Here is a 19,334-nt window from a genome sequence, read left to right as displayed (position 1 = left end):
TTTAATTTTTTCACATAAATTACTTGAGCAATGTAGTGCAGTAACAGTGGGCTATCGGTAAATGACTGAAGAGAAACTATGCTACTCACGAGGATGCTTGTTGACTTCTCAAACATCGCGTTGGTTTAATAGGCTACGAATCGAAAATTGAATTACTTCAGTTTAAGAAACGTCATCACACGGCAACTTTTGCTCGTGGTACTTTACAATGTTTTTTTGAAAAAAAAAACGTGTGAGAAAGTTAATGATGGAATTGGATGGAAGACTGTCTTCCATCCCACCATCCATCTGTGACATTTTCCATCACAAAATATGCCTTCCATTCCATCACATTCCCTATTCAAGATCATCAGCACTTTTGATAACGCAACAAGGTCGATTAACATAGCAAGCCCAAACTTGGCAGGTCACAAGTCAGGAAAATTCGTTTCACAAGTCTGAACTGAGCACGTAAATCTCATTTGCCTACATAACAATAGCTAAAATGTACTTGCTGAATTGTCGCATGCCGATTACTGAGTGGCCTGACGACTTATTAAAATGGCTCTAAATTCCTACACCGGCACCCAGCGAATTATGTATTCGGTTGGACAAACTATTTGCCTCGTATATCTATGATGGCGTTACACGAAAGCAATAATTACTTCATGTTCATATAAGTCCAATGTGGATCGAATTTGTTAAAAATATAGTATTGCAGCCAACACATACCAATTCCTTGAAAATGTGTGAAGGATCTCAGCTTTACTGCATGATTGTACGAGAAAGGCACCCTTGCGTTTTAATGAGAATACGAAATTTAAACTTGCACTGTAAAAACTAGGCAGAGTTGTGACAAATAAAAAGACTTGAATTAAGTATCAAAGGTTATCCCAACCACAAAAAGAGTTATTCAGTAAGCTTGTTCCAAAGACATTGAAAAATGTGACTATCTTGACAATTCAAAGCTATGCACATTGCACAAGCCCATAAAGTTTAGACAGACGGTCAACTCGTAGACTAGTACAGTGTAAACATTATTCGTGCAACACCATGTTTGTAAAGTCGGCTCAATTTTGCGGACAGTTGAATGACTCATTTCAATTAACCCCTTATCACCAGTAATTAGTTTTCAATGGTCTTCAGCATGGCAAGGTTGGTACAGTAATCAACTTCATAATAATCGGCCGTTGAAATCAACACAACAATGGACAGAGATGGAGAATAGGTGTGAACGCAATCGCTGTATGGAAAGAATCGGCCACCCCCACCAGTGGGGACACAACTGAGTTTGGATGATGATGAGATAGCAGGCGTAAAATTAACCCCTTAATGGAGGAAAAAACAATATGAGTAGTTCATAAAAAGATGAGACTCTTAACTGGACCACTCGTTTATCCATTGTGGTGCTGTATATTTATAAAGGCAAGTCATCTCACAAGAGAAGACAAACTCGATTTTGCAAGATTTAGTTACCTTAGGGCAGCAACTGGGTTGCTAAACCACATGAAAAAAAAATTTAGCAACATTTCAGCTACGCAAGAAGCTTGGCAGTGAATAAAAGGATAAACAATCACTTTTAAAATTAGCTAGACCTAGCACCATTTCTATCCACACGTTGTTCAAGTTGCATCTTTTTTTTCCAGTTAATTACAGACTCATTCTGGCTCGCCATCACGCCACCATTATGCGAAGTTGGATTGTAACAGAAATTGCGGTGGTTTTCAAAGCAACAAGACCCTTTCAAAACCCTCGTACGCTTTGCTATATCTTAAAGGTAAAGTTGATCTCTTTACTCAAAAAAATCTGCCGCACGAGGCCGCTTCCTCTTTGGCACACTTTTACTTTTTTGCTCCATGACGCGTTTCTGTTTGAGAAGTCCAAAATCGGGTGTCTTGCTAGGGTCAAAGGGGACTGTTAAGGGGGAAGGACTCAAGACGGACGAACGGTCGTTTTTCTTGAAAGGTTGAACCTGTCAATGCAACAACTTAAGATAACTAATTGACTCATACACAGATTTTCTTCTATTGGCATAAATGGCTTTCATCTCGATGGAAAAGAGTTTTTCCAAAGTATATTATATTTGTCTCATGTCGCTGTTTCTACTTGCGGAAAGCCAATCTACAATGTTAAGAGGATCGTTTCGACAACGCATATCTGCTATTACCCATTTGTACTTAACGAATTATCCACGTTTAACCACAAGTTCAATCATTCTGTGCTGCTCAAACCAGTGCGGAAACACACTTTTTCCACAAAGTCTAACCAAGTATGGGGGACTCCACAAAAATAACCACTACAGATCAGGAATGAGCAAACTGTGGCCTAAACTCTAAATAGAAGAAGCTTAAACTCTTCGTCCCGCGGAAAGGTCCGGATTATAAATAATGTGTGTAGATGATTTTTTTTTACGTCTCAAGTTTGAAACGTTTAGTGAACATTATTTTTTGTTTGAAAACCCGACAAATTATGTAAATATTCATCCGCAGAGCATCCCGTTGCGGTTCCCGCGCTCTGTCTGAAGGCGTTTTTAGGCTAGCTAGGCGTGAGTTAGCTGCGTGGTCATTTGCGTGCATATTCGTCATAATGTAGTGAACAATAAAAATAACAAGTCGTGGCTCGTAAACCAGGTTGGTAATGTGTATTTGGCCCAACAGTGTTGCAAGTTTGCACATCCCTGCTATGAGCTAATACTATTCCTGAAGGCTATTAAATAACCTAAATATGTGTTGGTGTGATGTACAATCCAGGCTAGTCCTAAAATTATTCGCATACTAGTGTTGAAATGGGGTGTCTTTCCAAATACACACCGCTGCTAGTTTGGCGTGTGCCTGTGAACATTTACGCACCCATGCAGCCTACAAGGATTGTGTTGTTTCTAAGTGTACTTTAGTAGTTTAAATACATCACATCAACTCTACGTACCTGAATTTTTGACATTTGAAAAGAAACTCGCTTGGCAGAGGCAGATCTAGTTTCACGGGGTTCTCGCTTTGGGGTATTTGTTGGTGTTTTCGTCACCGGCTTGTTCAATTTAGATGCAGCCACCCTCACAAATGCAGCTTTCGGAGGAGCTGAAGTGGTAAAACGAGCGATATCTTCTTCTTTCGGGGGTGATTCTTTTTTCTGTTTCTCCACAGCAGGGGTTGACGATTTCACTATTTTCTTTTTAGATTTCAAATTTTTTGATATAACTACAACATCTGTTTTTTCACAAGTCTGCTCGGAGGAGTTGGAACTGAAGTTATCGTCGGGTGTCAAAAGTTTTTGCATGAGTAAATTGTGAACTTTCTGTCGCTTTGTTTTTCTGACAGATTTTTTTGGAGAACATACTGTCTCATCAAACTCAGTAACCGAAACTTTGACACTTTTTTGCTTTGGCTCAATACTATTTTTTTCAAGATCAGAGTTAATTGAAGAGCCGATTTTTCTTTTTTTACTTATTATGACTTTTTTTTGTGTGGAATTTTCTTCAAAATTTGAATTTGGCTTATCTACTAAATCCAGCATCATCTTACTTACATCAATTTTCGATGTTTTCGCGGTTTTGTCTGTCTTCTTCGTGTCTAATAGCTCTTGCATGGTCGTGTCCAATTCACTCCCTCTATTGCTTTGAACTGGGCAATCATCAATTTCTTTTGCAAGGGCAGAGCCAATCAATACCGACTTTGCCATTGAACCACTCGTGGTCTTTTTTGCCTTTTTCTTTTTTTTACTTTTTTTTGCCACAAAATTCTCTTCCGCGATCAAAACTTCTTCCTCGGTTTTTTCGTTAAATTCTTCTTGATTGAAATCTGCAAAAACAATTCGTTTCGAAGATTAACAACGGTCAGTTTTGACAAAAATAATATCCGGTAGTCGACTTTGGAAAGATATTCTACAAATTATCAAGTCAAAAAGTTTTAGCAGGGACACCAGTAATCCCTGGTTGAGTTATGTAGTTAAAACGATTTTCAACCATAAAATATTTTTACTTGTTACAATATTATCTCCACATGTTGAAGTTCTATTTTCACAAGGTTTCATGAACCAGATTCAACAATCAGGCAGCATACAATATTTTCTACGTGTACAAAATACTTTTACACGTACCAGCTAATGGTTCTTCGCTATCTTCGCCATCAAACTTCATTGAAGCGTCTTGCGATGATCCATTGGTGAGTTTCTTCGACTTCTTGCGAAACGATCTGCGGCTCTGCTGCCTCTCCCTAAGCCACAACTCCATCGAATTAAGGAAACCATAATATTTTTCATGAGAATCAGAAACCTTTCAACTACTTTGTAATACACGAAAAAGTGCACTCCGTTTGCGATTTTAGTACAAGCGCTAGAACAGGCTTACTAATTTCGAAGTTTGTTACTTTAGTTTAATGTCTATTGAGCAAAAAATCGTTTTGTTGGCAAGTTGTCGTAAAATGGAAAGAATTTGAAATTAATCCAAAAAATAACAAATTTTATATCTTGCTTTCAAACCTGTACTCTCGAGCCATTTCTTTGGCCAATTTGCTGGCTAGGCGATCTTCTGCTATATTCATATCACTTTTTTCATTGTCCAGATCTTCAGGAATATCTGGAACATCATCCAGCGGGAGTCTCCCTTCCGCAACTTCCCGAAGTTTTCGAATCACTTTGTAAACCTGGAGAAAGAACAAACCATTATCAAGAAGGGAACAGGAGAATTGAATATTAGAAATCCTGCGACAAAATACTAAAAAAGATTTCAAAATGCCTCATCATTCAATACGGTTCATGAACGTACCAGCACAGTTTCAAAATTGGAGGTTTTCCGAGTTAAAAGTCGAAGAAATACGATGTTATGAACAATTGAAAACATCCAATAACATGATACGCTCTTCTGATGTAAACTAAGCTAAACTGCAACAAGGTGTTCCAGGTGATAATCCGCATTTATTAACACACAATACCCAAGACCAGGTGTCTGGAAATGATGAAATATAGTCTACGTTCTGTGACTATAGGGAGGTCTTACGATTTGACGATTTCTTGCATAGGCTCCTTCTTGGTTGATAAGCCCAAAAAGCGAGTCTGCAACTTCAGCAAAATCGTATTTTAATACGATCTCAGGCACTGCTTCGTCATCGTCGTCCATTTGGGCAGCCACGGCTTGCAGCACCACGTCTGAATGGTCGATGATTTCCTGCCAATACGTTTTCAACATACTAACTTGTTCGAAGTGGGTTTTCTTAATGGTGGTAGTGATAACCCAATGCAATAACGGATACACGAATTTTTGCCGCAGCCCGAATGACGCCATGTCCAGGCCGCAATATATGTATGACGCGAGACTTGGTTATTTCTTAGTAAAAATAATTGTATTTTTTAATACGGCACAAATTTTATTTGTCTTTGTAGAAATTTTCATTTTCTACACAAACAAAAATATTCTTTTCTTACACTTAACAAAATAAAGATGACGTTGCCATTAATTCATTTGTTGCTTTTTAACCTTTGGACACGTCTGCTGAGAAATCTTACAAATCAGAAACGTTTGGCAAACTCAAAGTGTAAGTCTGGCTTCTCGCAGTTAATCTCTTTCCTCGCTGCTTCAGGAACAACACAGAACAACAACACAACCAATTAACTTTAGTAAGAAATGACCGAGTCTTGCCGCATTCGGGCCTTACGTCATTCGTGTCTTGCAGCCTAGGAATGGCGTCATTCGTGTTCACGTCATTCGGACAGCGACAATAAGAGTACCGGCAATAACAATATGACCAAGAGCAGTAGTTCTCAAACGTCAATTCGTTTGTCACCAGCCTTCATTCGTGTCCCGCGAAGCGAATGAGACATTATTCATTTGCTACAGTTTCGTAATAATGACTTCGAATGCACAACCACACGTCAGGAATAATAGTATCTCTAAGCATTTTATTACCGCATTAAGTTTAGATAGGAAGCAAGATCATAGTACGACGACCTGTGAAAAGTGAAACGATAACGACGCGCCAGCGCATCGTGATAAACAGTTTGAGAACATCTGCCCAAGAAAATAAAACGGTTTCAGCAGTCGCTAATTTCTTCAGTCTGCCTTTCTTCGGCAAACACTCCTTGGTTTCGGTAACATGGGCCACAAACAAAAACAAGTTCATACCTGAAAAATTCTTATGCCAACTTGGCTGCGAAGATTACGTACAGGTGTGTTGCACAAGAGCAAGCAATACGGGAGCAGAAACCTCGTGACCTGAATGGGAAAGAATATCACTAAAGAGGTTACATTAAAATGAAATAAGTGGTGATACGGTGAAACACCGTTGCTTCTGGAAACCATTTTCAAGGCACCAAAAAATGTTGTAATGCAACTTTGCAAAAATAAAACTGTTTTGTCATCAATGCGTTTTCAAAGTCGGCATGTAAACATGATAACCATCACGTGATATGACTTACCCAACAACAAAAGTAGCAAAGTCGTAGTAAGCATAAACCTGTATGGCTGTTAAGGTATTAGCTATGTTAAAGGGAAGCTAACTAAAATGTTAAAATTTGAAGTGAAATTATGACAATTAGTTTATTTATTCTGAAGGAAAATATATTTCAATGACAATCCAGTTTTTACACGATCAACTCTTCTGTAGCTTCAAAGTGACAAACAGTTACCTGTGAAGTGGTCAAGCAATCATGACCGCAAGCAGTCAGTTCTTCAATATATATGTCCATGAAGTGGAGACGTAGTCCCAACGGGGATCCAGAATTGCCTCCTGGGGTGGGGGCAAGGGGAGACAATGGCCCGTTTTTTAATATGCTCAGCATCCAGTCAACAAGACCTGGTTAAAGTGATTCAACATCTGAGTAACATATTTTCAACTCAGCAAAATAGATTTGAAATATACGGTATACATTAAATTTAATGATAGCTACAGATGGGTGTAGCACAATTCTGACATGCGGCTGAACTAAGTACAGTCGGTTAAATCATTTCACTTTTAATGCAAATGAACGCAATGAGCCCATCAAAGATGAGTTAGTTGACAAAGTAAAATATTTAGATAAAAATACCTTTATCCCATAAATTCCGTTTCAAACATTCAAATGCCTGACTTAACATAAAACGAGTCAGCAAATAGAACTTGTCCATTCGCAAACGGTCAATTCCTCTCCACTCTCGAGCCATTGTAGCAAGAAATGTCTCAAAATACAGCATGCTTGCTTTTGTATTTTTAAGCCTGAACAACGTGTGATAATTGAATATATACCTTGATTAATGATTATAAATAAAACTAAAAAGCAAGAATAAGATAAATCTTGTCATTTAGCATTAAACAGATTTGTATTGTAACTTTAGCAGTACCGGTGCCTATATCAAGTAAATTGTCAAGCTGTGGCCTCAATATATTTGTATGCATTTTATACTGTAGAGTAGGGATGGTACAATTGGTACATTGGTACTGTCCTGAAAATAGAGTAACCCAGAATGCGCCCATGCCAAGCCTTTGCATTTGTTGAACAATTTAAGAAGGCAGCAATAAGCTAAAAGTGGTTAATCCAATGTGGTTGCTTATGTTTATAATTTCCAAACAAAATTTTCATTTGATAAAAAAATGCAAACCACCTTCAAATGTAAAACGTACAGTCGTACACAATATATATACAATACATGGGAACAAAAATAACTTTATAAACCACTACAAACATTTGAATAAATCGGTTTTTAACCAAAATTGTATACTTGTGAGTAGTGATCCTGGTTGCAACTTACTTTGGTAAAATTTCAGCCATGTTGTTTGCTAATTCTTCTTGAACAAGTGGTTTATCAGACATCCACATGCAGTAAAACAAACCTTTCCATAATCGCATTAGTTCGTCTCTGCAACCACAAAAATCATAAGCCTGAGTAAGAAGGAAACAATTTACAAAAGAAATCACAAAAGTTTTTTTTTTAATTTTATGAAGTTAAAGTTCAATATATAAGAACAGTTTTGCATAACTGATATCAGAATAAAACAACGCAACAACAATTTAGCAGCCTATTTTTGTGGAATATGTTATTAATTAAGTCAATATCTATCTAATCACTCAAATAGATAGCCTGAAATTACAATAATTCAATCACAAGACAAACAAATGAAAGAAAAACCTGACTGCCAAGCAAACCTGAAACTGCCAACAGGGCAGAAGAAAACTGTATAATATACATACGGTATAAGTGTAACGGCAACTTTTAGAACAGGTGCATGACAAAACGAAGTATAGCGCACAGAAAATATACAAATGTAGAAATAAACCTACCATAATGTAAATATTAACAGAAAAGCAACACGTAATCAGACAAAAATTGAATACATAGACATTTAGAGATGGCTAATTGACAAATTCAATTACCTGTAGCCTATATTTAAACTGATTAGCCCTACAGAGGAAAGAACTACAGATATCGTCAGCTTTTACAATACAATATAGACGGTATATATACCTGGAAAAATTTCCTTCTGTTTTTTCTGACTTTGCTATCATGTATAGTTTCAATTGCTTGAAAGCACGATCACGTATTTTCTTTTCATTACCAGCTAGTCGCTTTGCAAATTTTGCCTCCACTGTTCCAGGGATAGAGGATGTTGCTGGAACTTTCATATTTATAAGTAATATTTCCTCTAACACAAAAATCCTGAAAATGTAAGAACAATATCAAAGCATCTTTCAGTACAGTTTTTGGAGCTCGTATACAAGTCCCCCCCCCCCCCCCCCCTTAGTAACTCACGACAAAGAGGAGTTGACCAAAACATGTGGTTTGAAGTGTGTGAACAGTAAAGCAAAGGCAAAGTAGTTTCACCCTATATGTTTGGTCGAGTCCTGTCTTTGTCATGAGTTACCAAAGGGGGGGGAGACTTGTATACCAGCGCCCAGTTTTTTAGTGTTTAAGTTGGAACAATTTAAGATGACAATACTTGATGGGAGGAGAACAGGGTTACAGGGAGTATAATGAAAACTAGCTAATCAAAAAATCTAATAGTGGACAGACCTATAATGTGAAAAATTGGCAACTTTTAGTTCAATGACTTAAACTGGCCAGCTGGAAGTCTTCAACTTTGCTTGCTAACCTTTTTTCCACTTCTCCAGTTTCTCTTATTTCATTCTCACGTTGTTTTCACTCCACTCAAAGTTTCTAGAGTTGCCAATATCAAATAAAATAGAAACCACTAGGAACCGCTGCATTTAAGTTATTGTAAGAAATTGAACACAATAGCCTACGTATGTCTGCCACTGTTGAAGTTTTATACAGCGCAAAACCATCAATAAAACAGTTCAATTAGTTTTATTTCTGACCACCAAAATAATATCAGCTTAGGTCTAAGTTTGGAAATTGCTCTACCCAAGTTAAAAATGTAATGTAGGCCTACCAATCATATTGTAGCCTATGCCAATGTATGGTTCTCAGCTATGGTGTAATTATAAAACTTCTACGGTACTTTAAAATCGCATACGAGTTGCTTACAACGACTCGTACAGAATCATTCACAATTTTTCGAGATACGATAGTGCTAGAATGTATCAAGTACAAAACGACGCTTTAACTTTTTATGCTCTAATTAGAAAAAATTGCTATGTATTGTAGAACGCTACAAAAGATCTATTAATCCACTTTGTAGAATGTTATGTCTTCTGAATACTATTTCAATTCCACATTTTATATTCACTATAACAGTATTTTTATATTGTTTGATGTAGCCTGCATGGTGTTGTATTCCTAGTGTTAGATTTTCAACAGGTTCTTGATAAGGCCTGCCTTTCGTTTTACTGCATTAGCCTACTCCCGTTCATTTGTGTATTCGCCACCTAGCGTCGTTTCCCCTTCATTGTTATGTTATCGCTGATTTGCAAATGGCAACATTCACCACGATATTGTCATGGAACTTTTGAAACGTTTTCGTTTGGTGCTAGTTTGCCAGCTAGCCAAACTTGTTAGTTACTGTAGTTTGTGACTGAAAATTGATTGATTGATGTTTATGCTTTGTTAGCTGCTTCTCTGTTATGTATTTCTACAGGACTTAAGTTTGACAACTGCTATGGTAATATTTACGTGTAGGCTGAATTCCATATTTGCAGCTTGCTAGCTCTCAGAGTTCAACTTACTGGTGAGCCTACTTGTGATGTAATAATGTTTTTGTATAACTGAATGTTGACTTTCTACCGTGAACAAACGTAACGTCAGTGCTTCCACTTTGAAGGATTTTATCCCGAAATCGGGATTTTTCAACGCTTTGAAGGATAAAAAAAGGAAATGAAGATAAGAAGGATTTTTTAAGGATTTTTAACAATTTTACAAGGAAATTTTGTCTTAAAAAGTGAATTGTTGTTTTTAGCAATTTTAAAGAAAAATTTATTAATATTCCTTTTCAAGTTCTAAAAACAACTAGAATAACGATGATCAGCTGGTTTCCGTCGTCACTCGCCATCCGGAACCCCCCAGCCCCTTTCTTCCCCATTCTCACCTTTCTGTCGCTTGATTTCTATTCTCGCTATTTTGGGAATTAGACGTGAGTGCAGTGAGTTAGTTCTCAATTCTTTTAGTTAAAATTAGCTAATCCGTTGATTTAAAATTGAACTTGAGTAGCAATGAGAAAGTTCACTGAGCTTCAACATAGCCTACAGTTAGGTATGATAAGCTTAGGCTAGTGGTATCCTTCCGGTTTAGAAAAGTTAGTTAGCCTATAGCCTATGCTAACCTATTGTGGTGTCATAATAATAGAGCTAGCTAGGCTGTGTATGTGTATACAACATAGTGTACAGTACACACTACACAGTCAGACTAAGTCAGTAGATCATGAATAGGCCTAGTATCCTGAAGTTTTTCATCAGTCTCAGATGATTGTGAAGGCATTACTGACAAGGAGAAAAAAGATAGCCTAGCCTATGGTGTTAAGTTAGCGCATCAAGGAAAACTGAACTAAACGCAAAATAAATTTGTTAATGGATGGATAATTGATTAGGCTACTGGACATTTACCACCTATACATTTTCGGTGTTAGGGATAGGTTTGGAGTCTGGGTAGAAAAGATGAGAGTGGTAATTGGTAAATGATGTCCAGGACTCCAGGTGGTAAATACCCCAGCTAACCGATTAACTGACAAGCAGTTTTTGGCTGGACAGTGAACAAAGGAAGTAAACCATGTTATTGTAAAATATGTGCTGCTTTCAGGGTTTTTTTCGCTCATTTATCGGTCATTGACCGATTTTTTAGCAAAATGTCCGAAATGAATATAGTCAATTCGGTCAAAATGTCCGAAAAAATATATAGTACATTGAGTGTATATGACCAAAAACGACTAAAAATGACCGAAATAAATAATATTGACCGAGTTTTTTCAAGTCATTTCGGACAAATGGCCGAAAAGTCTCAGCGAAAAAAAAAACAGGCTGTTTTTGTGCAGCCTACTGTTCCGATAAAACAACGTTGCTTCGACATACCGGTGCTACTGCAAAAAAATCAAGATTAAAATAGCTTTAACTGAAATTATAATAACTTTAAAGTTGTATTAGCACCTTTTTTAACTTAAATAACGTCAAAAATAACCTCGCCTTTGAATGAAATTTTGTAGGATTTCCAACTTAGAAAAAAGGGATTTTTCAGGACAAAAAAGGAAACTGAAGAAGATTTATCAATTGTCAGAAGTGGAAGCACTGCGTAACGTATCTCTGGTGTGCGTAAATTGTTGTTAGGCTAATAGCCTACTTCACAGAGTCAATCACAATAGAATCCTTCGCGTGCAAATGCATCATTTGGCATTACTGATCCGGTCATACTACCGGTACGTTTATTATTTCTGAATTGTATGATCGATTGATTTGTATCGTGAATTGTGGATTCATGTTCACTACTGAATTATCGACTAATAACTTGTCAGCCTCTTGGCAATAAATATTCGTAAACCGATCTTAACTAGGCCAAGTGAATTGCCACGTTTCTTTGTTTTCTAATGATTATTGGCCTAGCATTATGGTTGTACGGTAGCCTACGTAATAATTGTGAAAGGTAACATCGCAAATTTATTTATTCAGTGCGTCATTGGCCAACCTGTGGAACTTGTGTACCGTAGCCTACAGTGGATTGAGAACTGTTAGTCAACAAATTTGGTACGTTTATCAGTTCGACTGTTGTGCTTGCTGAATTGTGACTACTGTTTTATTATGTTGTGTTATTTCTTGACAGAAAAACGATATAAACTTCATTGCTGCGAAGCAGTCATTGGAAACCGCGTGATTTCTTCAAGTTGGCGTGCTTTAACAGTTGCTCAGTCCTGCCGGGTGGATTAGGAAAATCGTGACGTCACCGGCGCAATTACCGTACCTGTTGTGTTCGCGTCACACACAACACCTAATCTGATATTTTGTGTGATGATTGTTAAAAGTTTGAATTCTGACTTTGTGTCTGATGCATATAAATAATAATAATATACGCCAAACATAGCAGAGGTCTAGAAAAAGGTAGAAGCGACAAAATGCTAACTTCATAACGTGCTTCAGAGGTGGGCACTCGCTACTTTTAAAGTAGCGCGCTACCGCTACTTGGGCCAAAATAGCGCGCGCTACCCGCTACCAATTTACAAAAGTAGTGCGCTACCGCTACTCGGGCCAAAGTAGCGCGCGCTACCGCTACTTTTGTCTAAAGTGACACTGGGAAACACTCAAGTCCCTATAGTGACGCAAAAATGACCTTGAAAACGAATGTTATCATTCGTTTACGCTGTCATTTTAACGTCGTTATAGAAAACACATTCTAACGGAAATTTATTGTTATGCATCTTTCAAAAACACAACCATTTCAAAATGAGAGTCACTAACCCTGCCAGCTTTCGCTTAAGCACATCTTTTCCAACAGAGAAAGGTCTCTCCACCGCAGCACTGGAAGGAATGGGGGTGTTGTATTTAATGAACAGATGTTTTAACTCGGTATTCGAAAAGCTCAAGAACTTGCTCTTTCCGAAAAAAAGGCGTCCATAATTGCTGCTTCCTTCTGCACTGACGTTTCACGGGATGGCGCCCTACACCAAAAAATTCTTCCTCGGAGTCATGACTGGTGTTGGTGTCACTCTTCTCGGTATCAACCTGACTTGATGTCTCCCGCAACAGTCGAATTACATCTGTCTTAACTTTTTCTCGCAGTGCGTCAGCATCATCCGTGGAAACGTAGTGCAGAAATTGTAGCCACGACGTCTTGAAGGAGGGATGAAGACATGATGCCATAACGCATTTTATGTCGTTAAAGCACTTATCGTTTCTTCACCCCTTCAAGGACTTTCACTTTCAACTCCTCACAGGTCACAAGATCACTGATCTCGGTCAACTTCTTTGCGCAAATTGTGATGGTTGGAAGCAAGACTCTGTAATACGCCTTGGACTCGCCCTGGAGAATGTCTAAAGCCTGGCAGATAGGCTTCATCACACGGAGATGTTCGCCGAAGAAGTTGACGTCAGCTAGAAAAAACCGAAACTTTGCAACCAAACCGATTATAGAGCTGCTTGACCACGTCAGTATTGCCAAAATACAAGCATTTTTTTCAATTTAATTTAAAAAGTAGGGGGTAGCGCGAGTGCGACTGAAAAAAAGTAGCGCCTCTCCCGCTACTTTGGAGAAAAAATAGCGCCGCTACTCCAACTAAAAAGTAGCGTCGCTACCGCTACTTTTACCAAAAAAGTTGCGCGCTACTGCCCACCTCTGACGTGCTTGATACTGAAACAGGATAATCAGTCCAAAATTTGGCACTGTCGCAACACCTTTTGTATTTAATCTTGGGGTTGGATTTTGGCTTTGTTGGTGCTAGTAGGCTATCAATTTCATCCCCTTCCCATACCCTTCGCCCCAATAGCTTTGTTGTTACAGCGCCCGACTTGTGCCTGAAAAAATGGCAAGATCAAGCAGTGATACTGGTTTAGCTCTCGAGGTGTGCGCTTGAGCAACGCATTTGAAGACTCCTCACCATTCAGCTGCGCCTAGTGGATGGAATAATTCACAAACAACAACACTTTAACAAGTGCAAACTTCACACAGTAGGCTATATCTCAGTGGTCGAGCCTGCGTCAGTAATTCAAAGCCTCTACAATTAGCCAGAGATGTACGTATACGCCGCAGACTTGCGGCTTAGACTTTTTGTTTACGCTAACGCTTACGGCCACATTTTTTTGGATAGTTGTCGCTTGAGGCTACGCCGTAAAGTTTTCGCAGTTTTCTAGCACATAGCGTCAACGCATACTTTTTGATGTCATTTTTTCGCTACAACACGCCAATACCTTCCAGCGCTGCAGTTGAAAGAATGTTTTCAATGGGCAAAGACATATTGGAAGCAAAACACAGCAAAATGTCAAATGAACACTTTCAGATGCTTGTGTTTCTTCGTGGAAATTCAAAATAAAACTTGTTTGTTTCGAGTGGTTTATACCGTGTGAATGTTTGGCACCTAGAAAACAAAATACGTTTACGCTAGTGTATGCGCTGACGCCACCAACTTTTCTTACAAGTTGCGTTGACGCATACGGCGTATGGTTTTTCAAACGTTTGCGTTTACGCTGACGGCGTCAATATTTTTTGCATGCGCGTACATCACTGCAATTAGCCTATACGAAACTGCCAGGAATAAGCTCTCAAAGAAACTTTCCCAGTCCCAGGATAAAGATTCCCACATTCAATCAATCAATCTATCTCACTAACTTTAGTATGAAACGATCTATGCAGTTATGCACAGGGCCTCTGAGAGAAATTTTCACTAGGGGTACGAAGAGTCATTCCGGGCTCCCCTTTCACTACGGGCCCCCTTTGTCTTGGGCAAAACGCGTGATGTTTGCTTAGGCATATTGCACACCATAGCCTACAACATTTTACTGCAGAATTGGACATCTGTGCACAATAGTATCAGGCTGCTAGGCTAACCTACCGTAGCCAACTGTAGCTGGGAGAGAAATAAATAATTAGCCGAAGCGAGCACGCTAAAATTGATTTGGCGTAGCCTACTCAGAAAGCCAAATGCATTTTGCATTTGTGATCTAAAAACCAGGGAGTCGAACCGAACCCGAACCGGATTTTTGTAAACCGGTTTTGGTGCGATTTTGTCTGAACCTTAACCGGAACTGAACCGAAAATTTGAGTTAGCTTAAACCCGAACCGAACCCGAACCGGTTGAAAAAAGCGGCTCGCTCCAGCATTACGTCATTGTTCGCATTGTGGTAAGCAGGGAGTCGAACCGAACCCGAACCGGTTTTGGTGCGATTTTGTCTGAACCTTAACCGGAACTGAACCGAAAATTTGAGTTAGCTTAAACCCTAACCGAACCCGAACCGGTTGAAAAAAGCGGTTCACTCCAGCATGACGTCATTGTTCGCATTGTGGTAAGTGAAGTTGTACGTAGCATGTTGTTATCTTGGAGGCCACATTGTACGGATGAATTGTAGCCTATTCCGTAACACACGATCCACTATCATCGATGCTTTGGAGAGGAATTTTTTGAGGTAAGCAACTTCTGTTCTGTGACATCATAGACAATATAGTTGTGCAACAAACAACAAAGGCAAGTTAATTGAGCAAAGCAGTGTTAAGAATCTTAACACTGCAGTGTTGCCAACCTTGCGGTTTTCACGCCCAATTGGGCTAGTTAGTAGTTGGGCAATAGTAGTGGTCACAGCGGTAAACCATAATTTCTTCGTGGGAAAATTGTAACTTAAAGTTCCCGGATCCTTTCGTCTGCATATAATGACCGAAGAAACACACACTTGAACTTCTTTTCAAACAGTGTATTTCTGTAAAAATTAGCCCACGGCTACCAAAAACGAGGGGGTGCAACGCGTACACCACTTAAACTGTCACTACACAACAGATTACTTGGATAAAAGACGGAACTTTTGTCCAGCTAGCAAGCACTAAGCCAACAGTTAAATGTGCGGCCAACTTTCAAACAATCATTTTACGAATGACCAGAATAGATATCAATATCTCAAATTCACGTAGAAAGTAACTGTGACGCAATAAATGAAAGACAATTATGAAGTCATTCCAACAGGTGTTTAAGCTGATGTAATATTTCCTGTTTAAACAGGCCCAAACAGGTCTTATGAACGATGGTGCAATTTTGGCACATGCTTTAGGAATTTCCATGACGTAATATTCAGTAGACTTGAACGGTTTTTATATGACGTTTGATTTGGTGAAAATTGTCGGGAACATAGCGGCCCCTAGTTATGACAGTCTGACATGGCATAACTAAAAAGAAATGACGACAATTGTGAGCCAATGAATAAAAACACATGATACACAAATTGTTTGAATCACTCACGTTTAAGTTAATACGCAAATACAAAGGGCATGCAAAGAATGAACAGCAATAAGAATAAACACGACGATACATGAAATTGGTACCATAGGTACACGCTAAATGACGCTATATACAATGGTTGCGCTAATAACCGACTGTTCCGGGCTCAGACAAGGGTCGGCCACCGCAGACAAAACCAGGCTCAAACCCTAACACTTAGGTGTTCTTTACGGGGGCGAGGCACGAAATATCCCTCAACACGTAGTCTACTTTCACTTTCCCCGTACTCTCATCATAGTTGCAGACGGCAACTTTGGCTCTACGAACCACAGGCTTCCCTTTCCTAATTTGTGGAACTACCTCATGCACCCTCCCAAGTTGATACTTCCCACGTTTACCAATGTCTTGGAGAGAACCTACCACTACAAGTTGACCAGGCTCCAAATTCTCGGCCATTTTTAGCCATTTTTTCCGGCCCTGAAGACCTGGCAAGTAAAAATCGATCCATTTATTCCAAAACTGCTGAGAAAGTGACAAATTGAACCGATAATCCCTTCTTAATTGGTCACGATCATGTGGTTGCCCAACAGCACAGTATGGGTCTAAGTATGGGGTCAAAAGTGAGGCAGGGGTGATGACAGTAAAATCCCTAGGGTCGTCACTCAAAGGTACCAAAGGGCGTTCGTTCACGATCCGAACGGCACTACCTGTGTACGTAAGCAGTTCAATAAAACTGGGCTTACGTATTGAAGAGTCCAAAATGTGAAAAAATGCAATTTTAAATTGTTTAACCATTGCCTCCCAGGCGCCACCTTGCGCCGGAGCATACGGAGGTATAAATTCCCAGTTTATCTCTCTCTGTCTCAGGGCGTTGTGAAATTCAGCTGATTCTATCAACTCGGGTAACTTCTTAGATGCTGCCTGAAAGGTACTTCCATTATCGGAATAGATAGCATTAACCTGCCCACGTAAATCTGTAAACCTTGTAAAGGCAAGTAAAAAATCACTCAGCAACAATGACGTAACCAGCTCAACATGAATAGCGCGAGATGCCATACATGTGAATAAGAGTCCCCAAGCTTTTTTGTGACTCCTACCTTCAACAAAGGTCAATGGTCCAAGATAGTCCAAGCCGCAATCAAAAAAGGGTTTCCTATGGGCAGTTGTGCGAGACAAAGGTAAATCAGACATGAGCTGCCTTATAGGCCGAGCTTTCTCAATCGCACATACACCACAATCATTAAGATACCTCTTCACGGAAGCATTACCATTAGCGATCCAAAACTTCTGTCGCGTAGACAACAAAGTGTGCTGTACTCCACAGTGCGCATTTCGATTATGATGCGACAGTACAACAAGCCTAGTGAAGGGGTGCTTCGAAGGCAAAACAATCGGATGCTTTGCTTCTAGAGAAATCTCGGGAGAATTACTTAAGCGCCCTTCAATGCGGATTACACCAGCATCATCTACACAAGGTCTGTACTTTTTAAGTGAACGCAATCCTTTCAAGCGTTCCTTCTCACGTTGCGAAGCGCCAACACTACCCCGCTTTATCACTTCCTCAAGTGCATCCGGCGATCGTTTGGTCATTAAATGTAACACATCGCCATACACGCTTTTCTGAACAAACTTCACAGTTAAGTCTAAGGCTCTATCAAGATAAGAGGCGTCCAGTTTTGGCTTCATAAAGCTACGCTTTTTCGTTTTACAGCACAAAAATTCAACAAAAGCAACCAAATAAGCAATTCTCTTTTTCATAACATACAAAGAAGGTGCGGCCTCGATCAATCTGTGAAGGCCACCCTGTCCAACGTCAAGCGACCCCTCTTCGTCACGAAGATATAGGCTATGGACAGGTACTGGAGTGGGGTTTTCTACAGATGGAATTTCTTCACACTGATAGAGAAGACTAGAACCATTTAACCACAACTCTCGAAACTCTTTCTTTGTAATAAGATTTGGCCTTGTGCCAACATCAGCTGGGTTCATATCGGTAGGGCAAAAACGCCAATCCTGGGCTCCAGACAACAATAAAATATGCTCAACTCGACGCGTAATAAACTTATTCAAACGTAAATCAGGGTTCTTAACCCACTGCAACACAGTCCGAGAATCACACCAAAAATACTTACTGCAGTCGGGCATCTTCAATGCCTCGTAGACCTGCTTCACGAGTCTTGCTGTATTTAAAGCGGCAACAAGCTCTTTCCTAGCTATCGGCCAAGAAAACTGATTTTTTACAACAATGGTAGATTTACCCAGAACGAAAGACACACTCGGAACTCCGTTAACCAGTCTACGTAAGTAAACAACAGAAGAGAAAGCTTGATTCGAAGCATCACTAAACCCATGCAATTGATATGAAACAATATCATCAGGACTGCACACACCAGAGTTTGCAAAATACCATCTCGGTAACGAAAAATCCTTAAGCAGGTCCAAAGAGCGAAGCCACGACTCCCACTCTTTAACAAAGCTATCAGGGACCTCGGTGTCCCAATCAAACTTGTCTATCGCCAATTGCTGAAGTATAAGGCGTGCTTTTAGAAAAAATGGCGCTCCAAAGCCTAGCGGATCAAAATTTTGTCCAAGCTGACTGAGCATACTTCGGCGCGTGTGTTTAGCTAAGGGCTTTAAGGAACATGCGATACGCATCTCGTCAGACTCGGTTTGCCACACACAACCCAATGTCTTCGCTGATGGCAAAGTCATATTTTCAGTCTGAAAGTCAATGTCACGAATCAAAGGTGAAAGCATCTCATTATCCAAATTTGACAAGACAATCATAGACTCCTTGTTAGCACTCCACTTAACAAGTTTAAACCCACGGCTATCAAACAAAGCAATTGATTCATGAGTGATTTGCTGAGCTTCCTCTAAGCTATCAGCCGAAAATATAAAATCATCCATGTACATATTATTTGCAATATTGCAGAGAGTCAATTCACCAGCACTGCTGGGATTCTGCTCGATCATTTTCTTTATAGCCAAGCAAGCGATATACGGGCTACTCTTTATTCCCCAAGGGTGTACACAAAAACGAAATGGTACCATCCTACCATTTTCAAGGTCATCATCTTCAAACCACAATATACGAAACAA

At 39.4% G+C, this 19,334-nt stretch overlaps 1 protein-coding gene across 1 annotated transcript; it reads right to left on the bottom strand.

Moving 5' to 3' along the window:
* Positions 1 to 725: 725 nt before the first annotated feature.
* LOC145765421 (uncharacterized) lies at positions 726 to 8,594 on the bottom strand. Its single transcript, XM_082577243.1, has 10 exons — positions 8,408 to 8,594; positions 7,694 to 7,801; positions 6,994 to 7,160; positions 6,595 to 6,761; positions 6,092 to 6,181; positions 4,970 to 5,137; positions 4,453 to 4,616; positions 4,072 to 4,187; positions 2,905 to 3,773; positions 726 to 1,951 (listed from the first exon to the last, which is right to left on the bottom strand). The coding sequence occupies exons 1-10, from the start codon at positions 8,563 to 8,565 to the stop codon at positions 1,772 to 1,774; spliced, it is 2,187 nt and encodes a 728-aa protein (XP_082433369.1). The 5' UTR covers positions 8,566 to 8,594; the 3' UTR covers positions 726 to 1,771.
* Between the last annotated feature and the right edge of the window lie 10,740 nt (positions 8,595 to 19,334).

This window comes from Aplidium turbinatum, chromosome 2 (genome assembly GCF_918807975.1).
Source record: "Aplidium turbinatum chromosome 2, kaAplTurb1.1, whole genome shotgun sequence".
Lineage (NCBI taxonomy): Eukaryota > Metazoa > Chordata > Ascidiacea > Aplousobranchia > Polyclinidae > Aplidium > Aplidium turbinatum.
Note: the sequence above shows the minus strand (reverse complement) of the source record. Positions and strands in the feature narration are given on the sequence as shown.